This window comes from Podarcis bocagei (genome assembly GCF_964188305.1).
Source record: "Podarcis bocagei genome assembly, chromosome: 16".
NCBI classification, from domain to species: domain Eukaryota; kingdom Metazoa; phylum Chordata; class Lepidosauria; order Squamata; family Lacertidae; genus Podarcis; species Podarcis bocagei.
Window position 1 is genome coordinate 32,669,925 of NC_138142.1, and position 18,346 is coordinate 32,688,270.

Here is an 18,346-nt window from a genome sequence, read left to right on the forward strand (position 1 = left end):
TATGGGAGTGGATTCAGCATGGACTGAAACAAAGGACAATGATAAGATCTTCCCTCTGGGGGCAGGAAACTGCAAACTCCCCTTTGTCTCCTGGAAGTGACTCATGGGGAGGGGGAAAGCCAGGTGACAGGACACTCAGGTTACCACCACAACTCCTCCCTCAACCCCTCCCTTCTGTAATGTATGCATGATGTCAACCCCTCCTTTCTGTAATGTATGCATGATGTTTCTGGGGGTGGGCTTGACCTAGAGGAGGGGAATTTCAAAAGTTTTTATAAGGTCTTGCACACCATCTTTCTGGGTCTTTCCTCTCTCCTGCAAGTGAGGGGAATACCCTGTTGCAACAGTTCAATAAAGGCCAAGCCTACAGGCTGCTGTTTTGCTCCAAGTTATCCTGGTTGGTGTCTTTGTTTTTGTCCAAGGGAGCCCTCGGATTTTTCCGGTAACAATACAGATAGAGAAGTGGACAAAAACTGGACGTAATCAGCTTGATGTTCCCTAACTAATATCTCCTGGAGGGAGGAAATTTCCCCTTCCTCTCCTCTTGAGATTTGTCTTCACCTGCAAACGCTGACGGGAGCCAGCATGACAATCCAAATCGATGGGGGAACCAATCGATGGGGGAGTTGTTGGCACGCCGGACACCCATTGCAGTGCACGCCGCCCTTTCTGCTTCCACCGAGACGAGGGACAGGAAGCAGAGCGGCTTCTGGGCGCAAGCCGCTTCCGGCGTGGTGTCCTGGGCGCCGCCATCTTCCTGCCCCGCAGGAAAGCCGAGACATGTCTTCCAGCGTCGAGCGCGCCGCTTCCTCACCGGAGCAGAAACGGTCCTTTTTCTGGTCCTGCTTCAGCTGCCGCGCCCTGAGCGGGGGGGCACTGATCGCCTCCTCCTTGTTCGTCTATTCGGGGCCCCTCCGGATTATGAGCCACAGGATCCCCCCCAGCATGGGCAACATCGCCCAGATGACCTTCGCCGTCTGTAAGTGGGGGGCGCAGAGAGGGGCGGGAGCCCAATTCTGGGGGCGGGGGGGGCGGCTCCAGGCTGAGCTGCGGCTCACCAGGGCCGGATTTAGGCTTGATGAGGCCCTAAGCTACTGAAGGTAATGGGACCCTTTATGTGTCCAGCTGTCCTTTGTCAACAACAAATTGTCGCTGTTTTTGTGTGTTGAATATATGCTCATACCCTTAGTCTGTGCTGCCTGATCATCAGTCTGCAAGCACTCTTTAATATTAGATAGCAGGTACAACAGCTTGACTTACATTCAACTGTGCTACACTGCAGTCTGCAGCTGCATGCTACATGTTGCCCTGCAACCAGTCCATGCAGAATGTAGGCACCCTATATAGAAATGAGCAAACCAGTGATATTTTAGGGAGCAGGCCAGCAGGCGGGGCCCATTACTTACATCATAGGTGCCTACACAACACAAAACACTGTTGCTGTATGTGGGTTTTATTTTATTTGTTTTTTACCTTATATTTTAGAAATGTACATCCAGTTTTTTTCTTTTAATTTTTTGGGGGGCCTCCAAGTGACTGGGGACCTAAGCTATAGCTTGTTTAGCATATACATAAATCTGGCCCTGGGCTCAGTGCCAGGACCGACTGGGAGACTGACATTTGGGTGATGTTGCCTCTGAGCATCTAGGTACCTAGGTCTGCCTTTCTGAGCCAGTTGGTGTGGATTTCAGACCTTACCTTGCCAGTCCTAGGGGGCACCAACTGCCTCTGCTTCTTGGAAAAGTTAAGTTTCTAGTCCTCATGGTTGTGAACTGAAGGCACTATTTTCAAATGGGAGCATAGGAAGCCCTTTCTGCCTTTGGGGGATTCAGCCCCTGGGACCTTCTGTGAGCATGGGCCTCAGTAATCAGATCCCTGTCTAGGCCAGTGACTTCTTTACGGCCAGGTGTTTTATTAGCTCTTCAGCAGGGTGTCAGGGCAGTCATCCCCCTCCCACCCTGTTTGCTTCCAGCACCTGGCCCTCAGTGGGTAGACCACTGTTGACCATGGAGGCTCTGTTGTCATGGTGAATAACCATTGTCATTACTTTTATCTTCCACTGCTCTGATTACTGAGGCCCATTTCTTGTTCAGAGGTTGATCTACGCTCCGAGGTGCACCTTATTTTCTAGGGTGACCCTCCCCCCCAAACTGTACTTGGGAAAGTTGGTTCAGTGGGAGTGCTCCTAGTTATAGTACAAATCATTCAACATATGTGGAGCAGGAAATCAGCCCTTAAATCAGATAGACTAGCAATCATTTCTCTTCCCTCGTCTTGCAGGGTATTGGCAATGTCTGTTTCGAAGTCAGCTCTGCCACTGGCACCCTTTGTTTCTTGCTGCTGTTTGTGGCATACATCCTTGGCTGACTTAAGATCAAGGGTGGGAAGCCTCAGGACCAGGGGGCCAAACGGGTCCTTCTATCTGGCCCTTGGAACTCTTCCTCAGGCCACACCCCTCACATTTCTTTTTCTCCCTTCTAGGTCTCTTCTGTTGGGGTGTTACTGTGTGGATAAACCCAGTTGGAAGCTACAAGAAAGATGAGTGAATAGCAGTACCCCATTACTGGATTCCCATCATCTTTTTCCGGATATGGCAGGAGTTCAAACCGTAGCCAATAAAAGACTAATGGAGGGAAATACCCTGGATTTGCTTGTGATGTCTGTGGCAAGCTGGTTTATATGCCAAGAAGACACCGTGCACCCTCTACAGAGACTTTAGCATATCATGCTTTCCTTACGACGGAGATTGTCAGTGGAAGCTGTGATATATGTCATAGCTGGGAGAGGAGAAAATCTGTTTCCTCCTGCATTAAAAAAACCCAACCCTAAGCACCATGTATTCTATGTAAATATTTAACTGGATTTGTTTTAATTAAATCAAGCTCTGTTTCCACATCAGGGGCTAAAGTTTCACTTAGGGGTCCCCCTCCCTGTTTTTAATCTTAATTGCAGCAGCATGCAAAGAGAAGTGGAAAGAAGAGGTTCCTTGCTCCCTCCCACAACACAGTTTGCGAAAGAGGTCAGGAAGGGCCACTGGCTTCAATAGGGGATTTAAAAGGATGCAAAACTAATTTAGAAATTGTTGAGTGCCGTTAAAAGAGGCTGCTGCAGTTGCAAGGGACACCAATTCCTACAATTGCACAACATGACTTATCTAAAAGAGCAGCTCAAAACCAACCATCCAGGACCCCGATGGAAGGTTTGTCCAATTGGCAGTGACCCCCATAAGCAGCATGGCCTTCTCAGTGGTGGCTCCTCATTTGTGTAACCCCCCCCCCAATTGAGAGGCACCTGTCTTCCTCATTATGAACAATCAGGTGGAATTTAAAAAAAGTCCTCTTCACCAGGTCTTTTGATATCTGATATGTAGTTTCTAGAAACTTTATGCGAGGGCAGGGGGCTGGTTTTTTTTTAAAAGCTTTCAGATGTTAATGTTTTAAAATTATTGCTATTCATTACATCTGCTAGTTGCTTTATGCAGGAAGTCTCAAAGCAACTGAACAAAATAATATAAAAACCAGAAAATTTTAAAATGATGTACAACACAAAATTCCTAAAATGCTAATTTGACCGTACAAAAATATGAACACCATTGTAGAGGCTAATTTAACTACTAAACGCCTGGTAAATAAAATTGCCTTAACCTGGTGCCTAAAAGCTGACAAATGATGAAGGTATTTCAAAGTATGTTCTTTACTACATTTGTAATTGCTTGAGAGGGAAGAGCGTGGTAGAAACTTCATTCATGAATACATGAACTCACACCCTTTTGGCCAGAGGTCATCAGCGGCATAAATACGGTTTTCAGCACCTTGGGATTTATGGATGTTCTCTTGAATTATGTAAAAGTCTTCTGGAAACTGACAGAGCGAGTATGTAAATGCCTTCTAAGGGCACTCAGGGTGGCTAAATGTCTAACACTCTAATACAGGAAGGTAACATTCTCACCACCCCTACAGAGGACAGAAGCTATGACTCAACTGGCAGCATATGAGAAGGTGACCAGGAAATTCTCTGATATCTGGATTCTTTGTACAGGTCTATTCTGAGTGCTGGGTTGGTCTGGAACACCAGATTTTCTCCCTTTACTTGTACCCACAGAACACGTTGTCTTTGTTATGATTTGGTTTGCATTGTCTGCATTTTTCTTTCTTTTTAGAAGTTCAGGTTTTGTTTCTTTTTAAAAAACCCTATTAAATACATCAAAGTCCCTGGAGTAGAAGGGACGTGGGTGGCACTGTGGGTTAAACCAGAGCCTAGGACTTGCCGATCAGAAGGTCGGTGGTTCAAATCCCCTCAACGGGGTGAGCTCCCGTTGCTCCTGCCAACCAAGCAGTTCGAAAGCACGTCAAAGTGCAAGTAGATAAATAGGTACCACTCAGGCAGGAAGGTAAACGGCATTTCCGTGCACTGCTCTGTTGCCAGAAGCGGCTTCGTCATACATGACCCGGAAGCTGTACGCCGGCTCCCTCGGCCAATAAAGCGAGATGAGCTCCGCAACCCCAGAGTTGTTTGCAACTGGACCTAACAGTCAGGGGTCCCTTTACCTTTACCTTTGCCCCGGAGTAGAGAGACAAGGCAGCAGGAAAGCAGCCTTTTCCTGGATGAGAGCCCCAGGCACTGCCCTCCCAGTGCCAACTAGATGACTCCAAGTGCCCTACCACTTAGCAAATGGGATAAAAGAATTCTTGCAAGAAACAAGGAAAGAGAGAATAGGTTTTATTCATGGTGTGTGTGTGGCATGAAGAGAGGAAGTCAAGTTGCAACCTTGCCCCTCCCTCCCCGACAGGAGGGGAAGCCCAACACTTTTCTCCATCGCATCCAGCCCCACCCCGATCGTCGTCACTGATTCGGAATCCCAGCCCAAAGACATGGTGGTGCTTTGGAGTCTCTGTGGGCAGAGTTGGTTAGGAAAACCAGGAGGGGCTGGGATGTGCGCTTCCCCCAGAGACAGAGCACATGGGTCAGGTGAGAGTCACCTCCGCAGCAAGGGAAGGAGGGGGCTGAGAGAGCGAGGAGGAGAGCCACTTCAGCTGTTGCCTTTCTTCGCTACGATCAACACAGCAGAAGGCACCAAACCTACAGAGGAGACACAGAGAGAGGCAGAGAGTGGGAGGTAATGGGGAAAACTTGCATCCAGTAGTTAGCCGGGCAAATGTGGTGTTAGAACTTTGGGTCAAAGCAAAACAGTCAATATTTATGTACAGTGGTACCTCAGGTTAAGTACTTAATTTGTTCTGGAGGTCCGTTCTTAACCTGAAACTGTTCTTAACCTGAAGCCCCACTTTAGCTAATGGGGCCTCCTGCTGTCACTGCGCCGCTGGAGCACAATTTCTGTTCTCATCCTGAAGCAAAGTTCTTAACCCGAGGTACTATTTCTGGGTTAGTGGAGTCTGTAACCTGAAGCGTCTGTAACCCAAGGTACCACTGTACTGTTCTGGTGAAGTTTGGAACTGGCTCCCTAGAACTGGGCCAGGCAACAGTCGGGGATGATGAAATGTGTGTGTTCCAATTGCGTCTGGGGAAAAACTGGCCCTCCAGATATTGGTGGACTGCAACTCCCATCCTGAGCGTTGGGCCATGCTGGCAGAGGCTGATGGGAGCTGGAGTTCAGCAGCTTCTGGGTTGATTTGATGTATTTCTAGGCTACTTTTCATTCAAATGGATCTCAAAACGGCTTACCAACAATACGTAATAACGTAATGCAGCGTGAATCGTATGAAATAATTAACAAATCCTCAATAAAACAATTGCAATCTATAAAACGCTATTAACAAAATGAACTAAAAAAAAAAGCTAACCATCACATTTGTAGCAAAAGTCGTATCATATGATCAACAAATCAATATGGCACTTAGAATCTATAAAACAATATTAACAGAACAGCAACTAAAAAAATTAGGTCACCAGTTCCTCTGGTACAGGCTCTCTCTGTACTTAGATGTAGCATAAAATGGGTCAGCTTCCAACAGACAGCGCTTTGGCCTAGGATGGGTCGGGAACCTGGTGTTGACGGGGGGCGGGTCCTCCTCTCCCCTGCTCACCTGTCACTCACCTGACTTGGGGTGATGATTGTCAGGACTTTGGGGCTTGCAAGCGCTTTATACAGCACACAACTAATTCACAAGCTTGAAGTCAAAACGTGTGAGCTAATAGGCAATGATTTCAAACCTGCTTTCTGCAGGGACTGGCTGCGCAACTGAGCTCCCCACGCACAGCCAGACCGGCTGCACCTCTACCTGACGTCACATAAGGTATTAGGAGCGAGACATAGCTTGGTGGGTATTGTAGGCCAAACTGGGAGCCGTGCTGGGACAAACTGGGCTCGTGACCCAGAGGTTCCCAGCCCCTGCCTGAGAATTCCTCTGTCCTCCACGGAGTAGCAGGAGGGAAACACTGCAAGCAACCCTCACCCCCTTCCCTCTTTCTACCCCAGCAATCTCAGACTCACCCAGCTCTTGCAGGGGCTTCTCCATGTCCTCCTCAGTGAAGACACGCCGCGGGAAGCTGGTGAGGAGGTGGAAAGGCTCGTCACCATTGTCCTTGCGGTTCAGCTCCACGTAGAGCCGGACGGCGGCCAGCTGCTCTTTGGCTCGAAACGTCTGGGTGAGCGACGTGCCGTCCAGCAGTCTCACCTGAGGAAAAGAGAGGGGGAGAGGATCTGAAATAGTGCATGACTGTCGCATCCATGAACATGAATAAGCCTTGGGGCTTGTGGGCTGTCCTCCCTCTCCTTCCAGCACGGCCACGAGTAGAAGATGGGAAAACGTACGTTTTTGGCTAGCTGCAGTTTAGTGTTACATCCGAACCCTAAACTGTGGTTAATCTTAACTGCAGCCATTGGGATGACAATGCACATGTAATTTTAAGTTGTTGTTTTTACTAAAGACCCTCATTCAGAACTCGGAGATTTCTTATCTGCCAAAGGTTTCAACCATGCAATGGTAATTGCTTATTTCTTTAATAATTAAGAATGTTAAGGTTTAAGGATTGTTAGTGCTTTATGTGGTTCATATGCTTCCTGCACACACTCTCGATAATCCTTAACCACAGGGTAGATGATGATGATCATCATCATCATCCCTTTTTTGTTGCAAATGTGGGGATAGAGATCAGAAGTGGGGGCCTGCCTAAAGCTATCTCAAGTGGCACCACCACAAAGTCCAGAAAATCATCAGGGAGCCACCGAAGCTGCCTTTCCTAAGTCAGACTCTTGGTCCATCTAGCTCAGTACTGTCTACACTGACCGGCAGCAGCTTTGCAGGGTTTCAGAAGGGAGTGGCTCCCCCAGCCCTACCGGGAGATGCCAGGAATTGAACCTGGTGCCTTCTGCATGCGAAGTATACTGAGCTGCAGTCAGGAAGTCAACATCTGGAGCCTTGCCTCTGCCATGAAAATACTAGGTGGCCTTACTAGGTGAGCCCTCAATCTCAGCCCCCCACCCCCACCAGCCCATCTGCAATGCGGTGAATAATAATACCTTGCAGGGTTGTTGTGTAAGGATTACAGCTAGATAATGCACTGAAGCACTTGAAAGCACTACAGAAACACTAAGAAATATTACCATTATTTTGGAAAAAGTAGGTTCATATTTCCATTATCCATTGTGTGGAGCCAGAGAATATCCCTTCTTTACTCTCTGACAGGTTTTGTGAGATGTGCCAATAAGGATCAAGGAACGGGGTGTATAGATTTAGTATTATCTAACTAGGCTGTCCCTTTTTGGTTGTGCATCCTGGGCAAAGAGCTTGAACTGCTGTTTGCATTTTCTGCTAATTGCATTTCGACATGGTTCTACTTCTGTATTTATTTTAAGATCAATAAAATTAAAGGGGGACAAGTGAACGGAGGCTCACAGCAGGGACCAGTTTGGAACTGCAGTCTCCTCCAGTTTGCATGGCTGGACTGCTGATAACCTGTCCTGGTCTACTCTTGCTTGCATTAGGCAGGGAAGATTTCAGGGAGTCTTTTACGGCAGGAATGCAAAAGGTTAAGGCCGGCCACCACATGGCAGAGTGGCTTATGGTGTGTGCAAGAAACAGATGAGAACAAGCAGCTCTCTGCACACAAACACAGAGCCTGCCCCGCAGTCGGTTACCTGTATCCTGCATTGATCATACTCTCGCTTGACAGGGGGTTCCTGGCTGGGTGACGAGGGAACCGGTGTGGGTGCCGGTTGCTCAGGCAGGGTGGAGACTTGGGAAGAGCTGCTGCAGCCGCCGCCAAACTGAAATGAAAAGGAGAGGTGGGTCAGTGGACAAAAGACAGCCGCCCAGAATCATCCTGATGTTTGTTCTCAGGGCAGGCTTGCACCCTAGGGGCAGAAAGCCCCGTTCACAAATTAATAATAATAATAATAATAATAATAATAATAATAATAATAATAATAATAATTTATTTATATCCCACCCTCCCCAGCCAAAGCCGGGCTCAGAGCGGCTAACAATAAAATAATACAACATTCTAAAATCACATTCTAAAACCAATTCATTCTAAAATCAATTCAAAATCAAATTCATGGCAACTATTAAACTATTGGGCTAGAGTTCTGTCGGGATTACCGAAGGAGGGGGTCAGGCTGTGCCTTGGCCAAAGGCCTGGTGGAACAGCTCTGTCTTGCAGGCCCTGCAGAAAGATGTCAAGTCCCGCAGGGCCCTCGTCTCTTGTGACAGAGCGTTCCACCAGATTGGAGCCACAGCTGAAAAAAACCCTGGCTCTGGTCGAGGACAGCCTAACCTCCCTGTGGTCCGGGACCTCCAAGATGTTTTTATTTGAAGACTGTAAGGTCCTCCGTGGGACATACTAGGAGAGGTGGTCCCGTAGGTACGAGGGTCCCTAAGGCGTATAGGGCTTTAAAGGTTAAAACCAGCACCTTGAACCTGATCCTGTACTCCACTGGGAGCCAGTGCAGCTGGTATAGCACCAGGTGAATGTGATCCCGTGGCGAGGACCCCGTAAGGATACTGACAAGCTGAAAAGTGTGCAGAGCTGGGCGAACAAGATGATCAAGGGTCTGGAAACCAAGCCTTATGAGGCACAGTTGAGGGAGGTGGGCATTGTTTAGCCCGGAGAAGAGGAGACAGAGAGCCGTCTTCAGCTATTTAAAGGGCTGTCACATAGAAGATGGTCTCTGGGGGGGATTTGAAATCAATGGATTCAAATGACAAGAAAGGAGATTCCGACTAAACATCTGGAAGAACTTTCTGGCAGCAAGAGCTCTTTGATGGTGGAACGGACTCCCATGAGAGGCGGCGGTCTCTTCTTCATTTTAAGCAGAGGGATGGCCATCTGTCAAGTCTGTAGTGGCGACTGCTTCATTACAAGGGGCTGGACTAGATTGTAATTACTATTACCATTTCTTAAATTTGACATCACCCTTCATCTGCAATAGAAAAACACTAAAGTACGTACATACCATAAAGGTAAAAGTAAAGGGACCCCTGACCATTAGGTCCAGTTGTGGCCGACTCTGGGGTTGCGGCGCTCATCTCGCTTTATTGGCCGAGGGAGCTGGCGTACAGCTTCCGGGTCATGTGGCCAGCATGACTAAGCCACTTCTGGCGAACCAGAGCAGCGCACGGAAACGCCGTTTACCTTCCCGCCGGAGCGGTACCTATTTATCTACTTGCACTTTGATGTGCTTTCAAACTGCTAGGTGGGCAGGAGCAGGGACCGAGCAACGGGAGCTCACCCAATCACACGGATTTGAACCGCTGACCTTCTGATCGGCAAGTCCTAGGCTCTGTGGTTTAACCCACCATAGCAACGAACAAAAAGAATTCCCACCCCCACAGTTTAAAAGGCCATAGATTGTTTAATTAGTCAAAACCCTGTGAGAAGAGGAATGTTTTTGCTGATGCTTAAAGATATGTAACAAAGGCACCCAGGGAGGGCGTTCCACAAGCGGGGAGCCACCACAGAAAAGGCCCGTTCTCGTATTGCCGCCCTTCAGACCGTTTGTGGAGGAGGCACATGAAAAAGGCCTCGGGTGATAAACGCAGGGTCTGTTAGATGACTCTTGGAGTCCCTTCCAACTCTACGATTTAAGTTTAACAACACTGGAGGGTTTACCCAACAGGCAGGGCCTTGGCCTAAGAGCTTGGGCAAACAAGCAGGAGCACCTTGCAATGCATTTGTTGCTGGCTTCCACCGTTTTGCACGGAAGGTGGGAGTTGGCCTTTCTGAAAGTTCTCTCCCGTAACATCCCTCCTACAAATACTCCATTAAAATGGATGCAGTGCTGAAATACGGATAGCCAGGTGCTGTTTATAGACTCCCAGCTCCAATGAGCCCTGGGCCACATGGTCAACGGTCAGCGCTGATAGCAAAGGGGAGCCCAATAATGTTTGAAGGGCAGCTTCCCCAAGTCTTGAATTCATGCTATGTGAATCAGTCTCGGCTCACTCGCTCCCCTGTCCTTTCTCTCCCTCTGGGTCAGCCTTGAGGAGACTGGAATTATTGTATTTTAATATTTTTTGGAAGCTGCCCAGAGCGGCGGGGAAAACCCAGCCAGATGGGCGGGTATTAATAATAATAATAATAACAATAATAATAATAATAATAATAATAATAATAATAATAATAATTTAGAAGGAAACAGAACAGACTGGAGACAGCGCATCCGTTACCTTGATTATCCCTTTTTATTTTTAATTCTTTTTATTTCCACCTGTGGGTCCCACATCTCTCGTGGAAGGAAGCCACGAGCAAAAACACGACTCTCAGAGCACACCCCTTTCCCAGTCTCTGCTGCTTGCTTACCTTCTTGGCTCTCTCGGCCTTGTCACGCTCTATCTTCTCTCGCACCCGCTGCCTGGAAAGGAGAAGAGTTTTCATGTTGGGGGGGTAGGAGAGCAAGGGAGGCTGCAACTCGATCACAAGAGAGCGCCATTCGAGAGCAGTCTTGGTGTCAAGAATGGGGTTATCCCAGCGGCAAAAAGGAAACTACTTTGTAAAGAGTCAAGACCCAGCTCAGTATTCATCTGCAGTAAGACTCCAGGGGTTCGGGGAGTGGTCTTGGGCCTCCAGCTGTTTTTGGACTGCAGCTCCCATCATCCCTGACCACTGGCCCTGCTAGCTAAGGATGATGGGAACTGTAGTCCAAAATCAGCCGGAGGTCAAAGTTTGGGAAGCACAGAGCTAGATGGACCAATGGCTTGAGTCGACAGAGAAGCAACTTCCTACATTCGCAGCTCCTTTGCTTTGGGAAGGCATTAAAAGCACCCGCAGACCATGAGAGGTCTGCTGCTGTTCTCCACTCCATAGGAGCAGCCCCCTCCCCACTTCCAGACCCCCTCTGGGTCCCCACTGACACCCGCCCACAGGCTCTCACTTGGCCAATTTCTCCTCCAGCTTCTCCTTGCGCCTCTCCTCGGCCAGCTTCTTCATCTCGTCCTCCTGCAGCTTCTGGCGGATGAGGGAGAGCTCCTGGCCTTGCTTCCGGCGCTGCTTCTCCCGCTCAATGCTCTCCCGCTTCTCCCGCTCCTCCCGCTCTCGCTGCTTCTGAGTGATCAGCTCCATCATCCTGAAAGCACATGGGGAAAATCCCCGGGAGATCTCGTAAGCCACGCAGGGGCGTTGCCGTAAACAAGAGAGGGTGGAGTTGGGAGGTGCAGCTCTGTGCCCTGCTCACCTCGCGGCATAATTATGCAAAGATGCCTTACCTAACCATCAAGATTTCATTAGTCCCATCATCCCTGACAACCAGTGATTCTGGCTGGGGATGCTGGAAGTCCAGTACCAGATAGGGACCCAAGTTCCACAAAAAGTGGGGGGGGGGGGGAGAAACATGCAGGCTTGCATGATTAGCCTAATCATATTCTAGACGCGGAATCCGGGTTTTCAGGTTGCAGAATTTAAAGCCGCCAGAACTATGATTACCTCTTTGTCTGCTCCCGCTTCTCTTCTTCGCTCAGGGGGCGTCGGTTATCTTCCTCCGTCAGCTCCTCTAACGTGGGATCTATGGGGAGATAAACCTGTTATGTTGCTACCCTCTGGGCTTGGAAGAACCCAAGGAGACAAGCAAGGAAATTCCTATATTTGAGGATGAGCAGAAAAAGAAAAAAGGAAAAGGAAAATTAACATACAGTGGTACCCCGCAAGACGAATGCCTCGCAAGACGGAAAACCCGCAAGACGAAAGGGTTTTCTGTTTTGGAGGCGCTTCGCAAGACGAATTTCCCTATGGGCTTGCTTCGCAAGACGAAAGCCCATAGGGAAATCTCCGGGGGCCTGTTTTAAATTGCTGGCGGTCGGGAGCAAAGACTTTCGCCCACAGCCGGCCTTCAGAAGAGGTCCTGGACCTCTTCTGAAGGCCGGCGGGGGGCAAAAGTCTTTGCTCCCCCCCGCCTGCCTTCCCGGGACAGCGGAGACTTCTCCGCTGCCCCGGGCGATCTTAAAATGCTGGCGGGCGGGAGCGAAGCGTTCGCTGCTGACCCCCAGCATTTTAAAATCTCCCCGGGACAGCAGAGAAGCAGCCCCCTGCGACCCTCTCCCGGCTGGAGAGGTGACGCGCGCCTATGGCAGGAGCCTCCATAGGCGCGGGTCACCTCTCCAGCTGGGAGAGCGCGCGGGGGGCTAAAGCATTAATTGATTTTCAATGCATTCCTATGGGAAACCGTGCTTCACAAGACGAAAAACTCGCAAGAAGAAAAAACTTGCGGAACGAATTAATTTCGTCTTGCGAGGCACCACTGTATGAACATTATCAGAGCCTGTTCACTGGATTATTATTATTAGTAGTAGTAGTATACCACCCTATACCCATAGATCTCAGAGCGGTTCACAACATAAAGGTCAAAGGATCTGAGTGCAACAGTAATTTTCTCCAGCTGTGATTCCCTGCAGCTGTTGCTTCTGGCATTGGAGAATGAAGCACTTACAGCCTTATCCTGCATGAATCTGTTTAACCCCCTTTTAAAGCCATCCGAGTGGCTGACCCTAAAGAAGGGATCCTCAGGGTCCCTTCCAACTCTATGATTCTAATGTGAGTGGATTCCACAGATTTAACCATACACTGTTTGGGGAGAAGGACTTTATTTTGTCCGTTCCCACACTGTACTTCCAGAGTTCTAGAACAGGCACCCCCAAACTCGGCCCTCCAGATGTTTTGGGACTACAGCTCCCATCATCCCTAGCTAACAGGACCAGTGGTCAGGGATGATGGGAATTGTAGTCCCCCCCCCAAAAAAAAATGGAGGGCCAAGTTTGGGGATGCCTGTTCTAGAATGATGACAGAGGGAGAAAAACCAGAGCCAACAATGTTAAGGAAGAAGGCTGACAAAGAAGCAGCAACGGAAACATTCAGATTTTGGTTCGTGGCTTTTAGCATAGAGCTTTCTTGGACAAATCTAACTGACCAAGCAAGGCTCTCTGGAGGCAGGATTCCAGAACAGGGGTGGGCCAGCATGCTGTTACTGAACTATTAAGTCCCATCAGCCCCAGCCTGGGATGGGATGATGTGAGCTGCTGTCCAACATCTGGAGGGCGAGATGTCGGCTATTCCTGTTCTAGAACCTCTGGATAAGTTGCCCTCAGTGGAACGAGATGGAGGTTCGAAGGAGCTCAATTCTGGCTGGATGGAACAATTTCCAATCTCCCCCTCCTCTCCCAGGTGATAGTAAGAACTAGGCCAGGCACAGGACCCCCTGATGAGGTTCCCTCCCACCTCAAGTTCTCCAGATTTGCTCTGACCTGATCCACTTTGCACTGACTCTGGCGTCCTTCCCTCGGGGGGCTCCTCTGTGTTCAGAACGTGGCCTTGGGGGGGCACGTACGGCTCGTCCAGGTCGGGATCATTTTCGTGCTCCATGAGCCTGGGAGTTAAGTGAGAGGCACCATTCAGGAGAAGACTGGTAAAAAGAGGGCTGCAAGGGTCCGCAGGAGGGAAGAAGGGAGCCAATACTCACCAATCCATCGCTGATTCAATGCCCTGGTTCCCTGTTAGCGCTAGGGCCTTCTCTCTGGGTAAAAAGGAGAGGGACAAGGTAGTGAACTACATATGAACACAGGGCTATTCTACATTTTTTGTGCCTTTCTGAGAAGGGCTGGAAGCACAGGGCACTCATCACCCCAGCCCAACTTCCCCTTCATCTAGGGTGGGATGCGGGTTGTGAGACGACAACAGGGTTCACTGCAACAATTAAGTAAAATCCACAAAGGAAGCTGCCATATACTGAGTCAGATCATTGGTCCACCTAGCGCAATACTGTCTGCACTGACTGGCAGCTGCTCTATACTATGATTTCAGGCACGGAATGTCCCCCAGCCCAACCTGGAGATGGTGGGGATTGAACCAGGGACCTTCTGCAGGCCAGGTAGACGCTGTAGCCCTTCCCAAATACTAACACAGAAAGCTGTCTTCTACTGAGATAATACTGCCCACACTGACTGGCAGTGCCAATGCTCTACCACTGAGCTACAGCTTTTCGTAAAGGCTGATTTTCAATTAAGGCCAATGGCCATGGTCTAGTACTGCTTGTCTGAACCCACATATACACTGGGAGCATATACATATACATATATAAAGGTAAAGGGACCCCTGACCATTAGGTCCAGTCGTGGCCGACTCTGGGGTCGCGGCGCTCATCTCGCTTTACTGGCCGAGGGAGCCATCATACAGCTTCCGAGTCATGTGGCCAGCATGACCAAGCCGCTTCTGGTGAACCAGAGCAGCACACGGAAACGCCGTTTACCTTCCCGCCGGAGCAGTACCTATTTATCTGCTTGCACTTTGACGTGCTTTTGAACTGCTAGGTTGGCAGGAGCAGGGACCGAGCAATGGGAACTCACCCCGTCGCGGGGATTCGAACTGCCGACCTTCTGATCAGCAAGACCTAGGCTCTGTGGTTTAACCCACAGCGCCACCTGCGGCCCATATATATATACACACATATATACCTGCAAGCTAACACACATATACACTGGGAGCAGAGAAGGGATCTTGCACAGATCCAGTTTTCTTCTTTCTAGGCCTTCTGGGCAATAGATATGGGACCAGAAGGGCTGGCCTTGCCATTTGAACCCTCACATGCCTCCCACCCCTCCCCAGGGACGGACACCTACGCTCTGTTCTGGGGGAAGCCCATCTCAATGAGGCTCTCCAGAGCTGTAGCCTCCATGCTGCTGGGCTGGGCTGCCACCACCACTGCCAGCAAACTCTGCAAAAGAAACAGGAGGAGTCCAGAAATTTGTGTTAGTTCCTTTAACAGCAACAGCGAAAGGAAGAGGTTAGCAAAGGGAAATAAGATTCCGGGAGCCAGAATTTTTAAATATAAGAACGTAAGGAAAGCCTGCTGGATCCGTCCAGCCTCCACTGTTTGCGCAGTGACCAGCCAGATGTCTGTGGGAAACTGGCAAGCAGTTTCTTCTGTGGTTTCTAGCAACAGGTATTCAGAAGCATGCTGCCTGTGACCACGGAGGCAGAGCCCTGAGCAATCTGTACAACAGAACAATCTGTGCCACCCAGCAAACATTTGTCCTAAGATTTCTGGAATAAAGCTACAGTCAAAAGTTATCTTCGAAGTCAAAAGTTATCACTCTGCACTGGCACAGTGATGATACATGGAATTCTCATTTGTTTGTCATACTTTTGATACTTTATTGTACGCCAGTTTGGGAGGTGTGAATTGCTGGTCACGATTTTGTCGTGTTAATACAACTCCGCCACCATTCTGTTTCCAGAATGTGTCCTGTTTTCTTTTGCGCTCTCTGTAGTTAAGAGAGAGCAAACCTCCCAGCCTTGGAGAGGACTCTCAGATCAGTGTGTGCAGCCAAGGCCTTGAGTGCCTGCACGCCACCCACACTCTTGCCTTGAACAGCTGCCTGTTAAGGTAGGGAAAAACAAGCAAGGGAAAAGTCCGTCTATCATTGCATTTCCACTCCAGGGGAGGTTTTGCTGGTTCATTTCTACACAGTCAAACTTTGGTTCTCGAATGGCTCCGTTTTCTAACATTTTGGTTCCCGAATGCCAAAGACCCGGAAGTAACATCCGACCTCGAACATCCGACACAGAGTGCAAGAAGCTTTTGCAAACCAATCGGAAGCCGTGCCTCAGTTGTTGAACGTTTCAGGTCAAATGGTCTTCCGGAACGGATTACGTTCGACAACCAAGGTTTGACGGTATCTGAGGACATGGTTAGTCTCCAGTGACCTCCAGATGTTGTTGGACTACAACTCCCATCAACCCCAGACAAAAGGGAGTTGGAGTCGAACAGCATTCGGAGGACACCACATGGGCCAATCCTGTCTTAAGCTGTTTGTAAAAGCTACAGTAGACTTGCCGGGGGAGGTGGGATGAAGGAACTAGCCTCTCCACCCTGAGATGACTCTAATTTAGGAGCCAGTGGGATATAGCAGTTTGACTGAAAGACTAGGGCTGGGAAGACCCAAGTTCGAATTCCTATTCAACCATTAAGTCAACTGTGTAACCCTAGGGTCAGGCGTTCTACCCCACAAGCTCAGAGCAGCTTATAGCAGTTTTTCTAAGCATCAATAATTCTAGCAGTTTTTGGACTAGCTAGGCCTTCTTGACCGTTAGACCCACTATTAGTCCACTCAATCCACTGGAGCCTGTCTTCACATGCAGGTGAAGTCCCTGACTCACTGAGGGCTTGAGACCACTGTCACATGCTGACAGCTTCTGGGAGCCACAGGTGAGAGCTGAGTCTGGGGAACGAAGGTGGAAAACTACCCCAGAAGGAGCATGATGTGTCCACCCTCACAATATTGTTTAAGAAGCCTGCTGAATACATTTAAAATTATTATTATCATTATTATAGCAAACCTACCCAAAGACACAAATTTAGTTACCTAGATTCGCTTTCAAAATTTTACTGACCTCATCAGTATTTCAGTTTTTTCTAATTATTGGTGGTGACTGTTTCTGTTTCAAGATAGTTCTGTGGATTTTATCTGCAGTTTCAATTTACGCCTCTTATAAATCTTTGCAAATAAATAAAATGCATGTATTATTTACTTATCCCCAGGGGAAGTACCTATGGGGTTTAAATTCGTCCCATAAACACCCACCCAACTATTTCTTACGCTTTCCTCCCCTCCATAGATCTTAAAGGGTTAAACGTAAGCCCCCCCAAGGTCTTTAAAGCAAATGACCTGGAAAGGGGGAGGAGCCAAACGCGAGGCTGGAAAAGGGGGGTGCCAAGGCGGGGCCCTTCCCTGTTTCTTAAAGGGACCGCATATTTGGGGAATGGGGGGAGAACCCCGCAGGGCAGGCAGCGCCAGGTGGGGAGGGGGCCTGCACGAGCGAGCCCTCTTCCCTCTACTGCCGTTTCCCAGGGGCGGGAGAAGGAACGCCCACCCCCCGCCTTTCACCTGCGCTCCGAGGGACCGGCGCTCGCGCTCGCTCTTCCCAGGCGGCAGCAGCAGCGGCGGCGGCAGCAGCAAAAGCAAAAGCGCACCGGAAGCGGCGGGTCTGTCGCGCGGCCGCTGTTTGGCTCACGTGGGCAGGTTGCCGGAATGCGCGAAGGCGGCCGCCGAGGGACAGAAAGGGTGCGCGGTCGGTAGGGTCGGCAGAGAGCTTCGCCTTAAAGGGGCAGGAAACGGTTCGAGGGGGTCAAATGTGTGCCAAAGCGATTTTATCTCCTATTACACACATACACATGTACGTATGTATGTATGTATCTCTCCCCAAGGCCACCACACACCTGACTTTTCTTTCTCTTTCAATTCATTTAATTAACTTATTACTGTTTTTAGTGATGTGTTCTTTTTTACAATTTCATTATGTTATCATACCTTTTCCCTCATTTATTCTTCTCGTTCTTTCTACCTTTTATTTATTTTCCATCTGCCTGCCCTTTTTTGAATTCTCTCTCTTGTAGTTTTTTCTTTCACTTCTCTCTTTTATTATTCTTTCTCTCTTACGTTTGCTTAGTTCAGTTTTCCTGTCTTTTGTTTCTTTTTTATTTTCATTCTTTTATTTTTCATTCATTATTTCTTCTTTCACGCTTTCATTTTTGAGTCTTCCATTTTTCTCTTTCTCATTTGCTCTCTCTTTCTTTTCCTCCCATTCTTTCTCTTCTGTTTTCTTTCTATCATATCCCTTTCATTCACATTTTCTCTTTCACTTGCTCATTCATTCATTCACTGGCTGCAGGGGTTATAGCAAGGGTTGGGAACCTCTGGCCCGCAGGCCAGATTTGACACTGCACAGATCCCAATTTGGCGCAGGGTGATCCATTTTTCCCAACGTACACCCACTTGCCCCATACCTGACACCGCATGAGACTTCAGGTGTGTGGCAAGACCAGTTGTGCAGCTGAGTTTCATGTGGGGAGCTCCATCACGCAGCTGATCCCAGAAGAAAGCAGCTTTGCCAGCCCTATGCT

At 48.9% G+C, this 18,346-nt stretch overlaps 3 protein-coding genes across 4 annotated transcripts in view; 1 reads left to right on the forward strand and 2 right to left on the reverse strand.

Annotated features, from left to right (window-relative positions):
* LBHD1 (LBH domain containing 1) overlaps positions 1–18,346 on the reverse strand; it is a 109,441-nt gene that overhangs the window by 14,972 nt on the left and 76,123 nt on the right. The gene's annotated exons all lie outside the window — the stretch shown is intronic.
* DMAC1 (distal membrane arm assembly component 1) lies at positions 743–2,895 on the forward strand. Its single transcript, XM_081174542.1, has 2 exons — positions 743–979; positions 2,482–2,895. Exons 1-2 carry the CDS (start codon positions 781–783, stop codon positions 2,544–2,546), a joined length of 264 nt encoding a protein of 87 aa, XP_081030668.1. The 5' UTR covers positions 743–780; the 3' UTR covers positions 2,547–2,895.
* Positions 4,705–17,482, reverse strand: UBXN1 (UBX domain protein 1). 2 transcript variants are annotated; one of them, XM_081173381.1, is made up of 10 exons: positions 17,331–17,482; positions 15,063–15,157; positions 13,907–13,960; positions 13,692–13,813; positions 11,881–11,959; positions 11,333–11,524; positions 10,762–10,813; positions 8,099–8,227; positions 6,452–6,635; positions 4,705–5,079 (listed from the first exon to the last, which is right to left on the reverse strand). In XM_081173381.1, exons 2-10 carry the CDS (start codon positions 15,116–15,118, stop codon positions 5,030–5,032), a joined length of 918 nt encoding a protein of 305 aa, XP_081029507.1. In that variant the 5' UTR covers positions 15,119–15,157; positions 17,331–17,482; the 3' UTR covers positions 4,705–5,029. The 2 variants fall into 2 exon arrangements, with proteins under 2 accessions (XP_081029507.1, XP_081029508.1); XM_081173382.1 differs by lacking the exon at positions 17,331–17,482 and adding an exon at positions 16,837–17,017.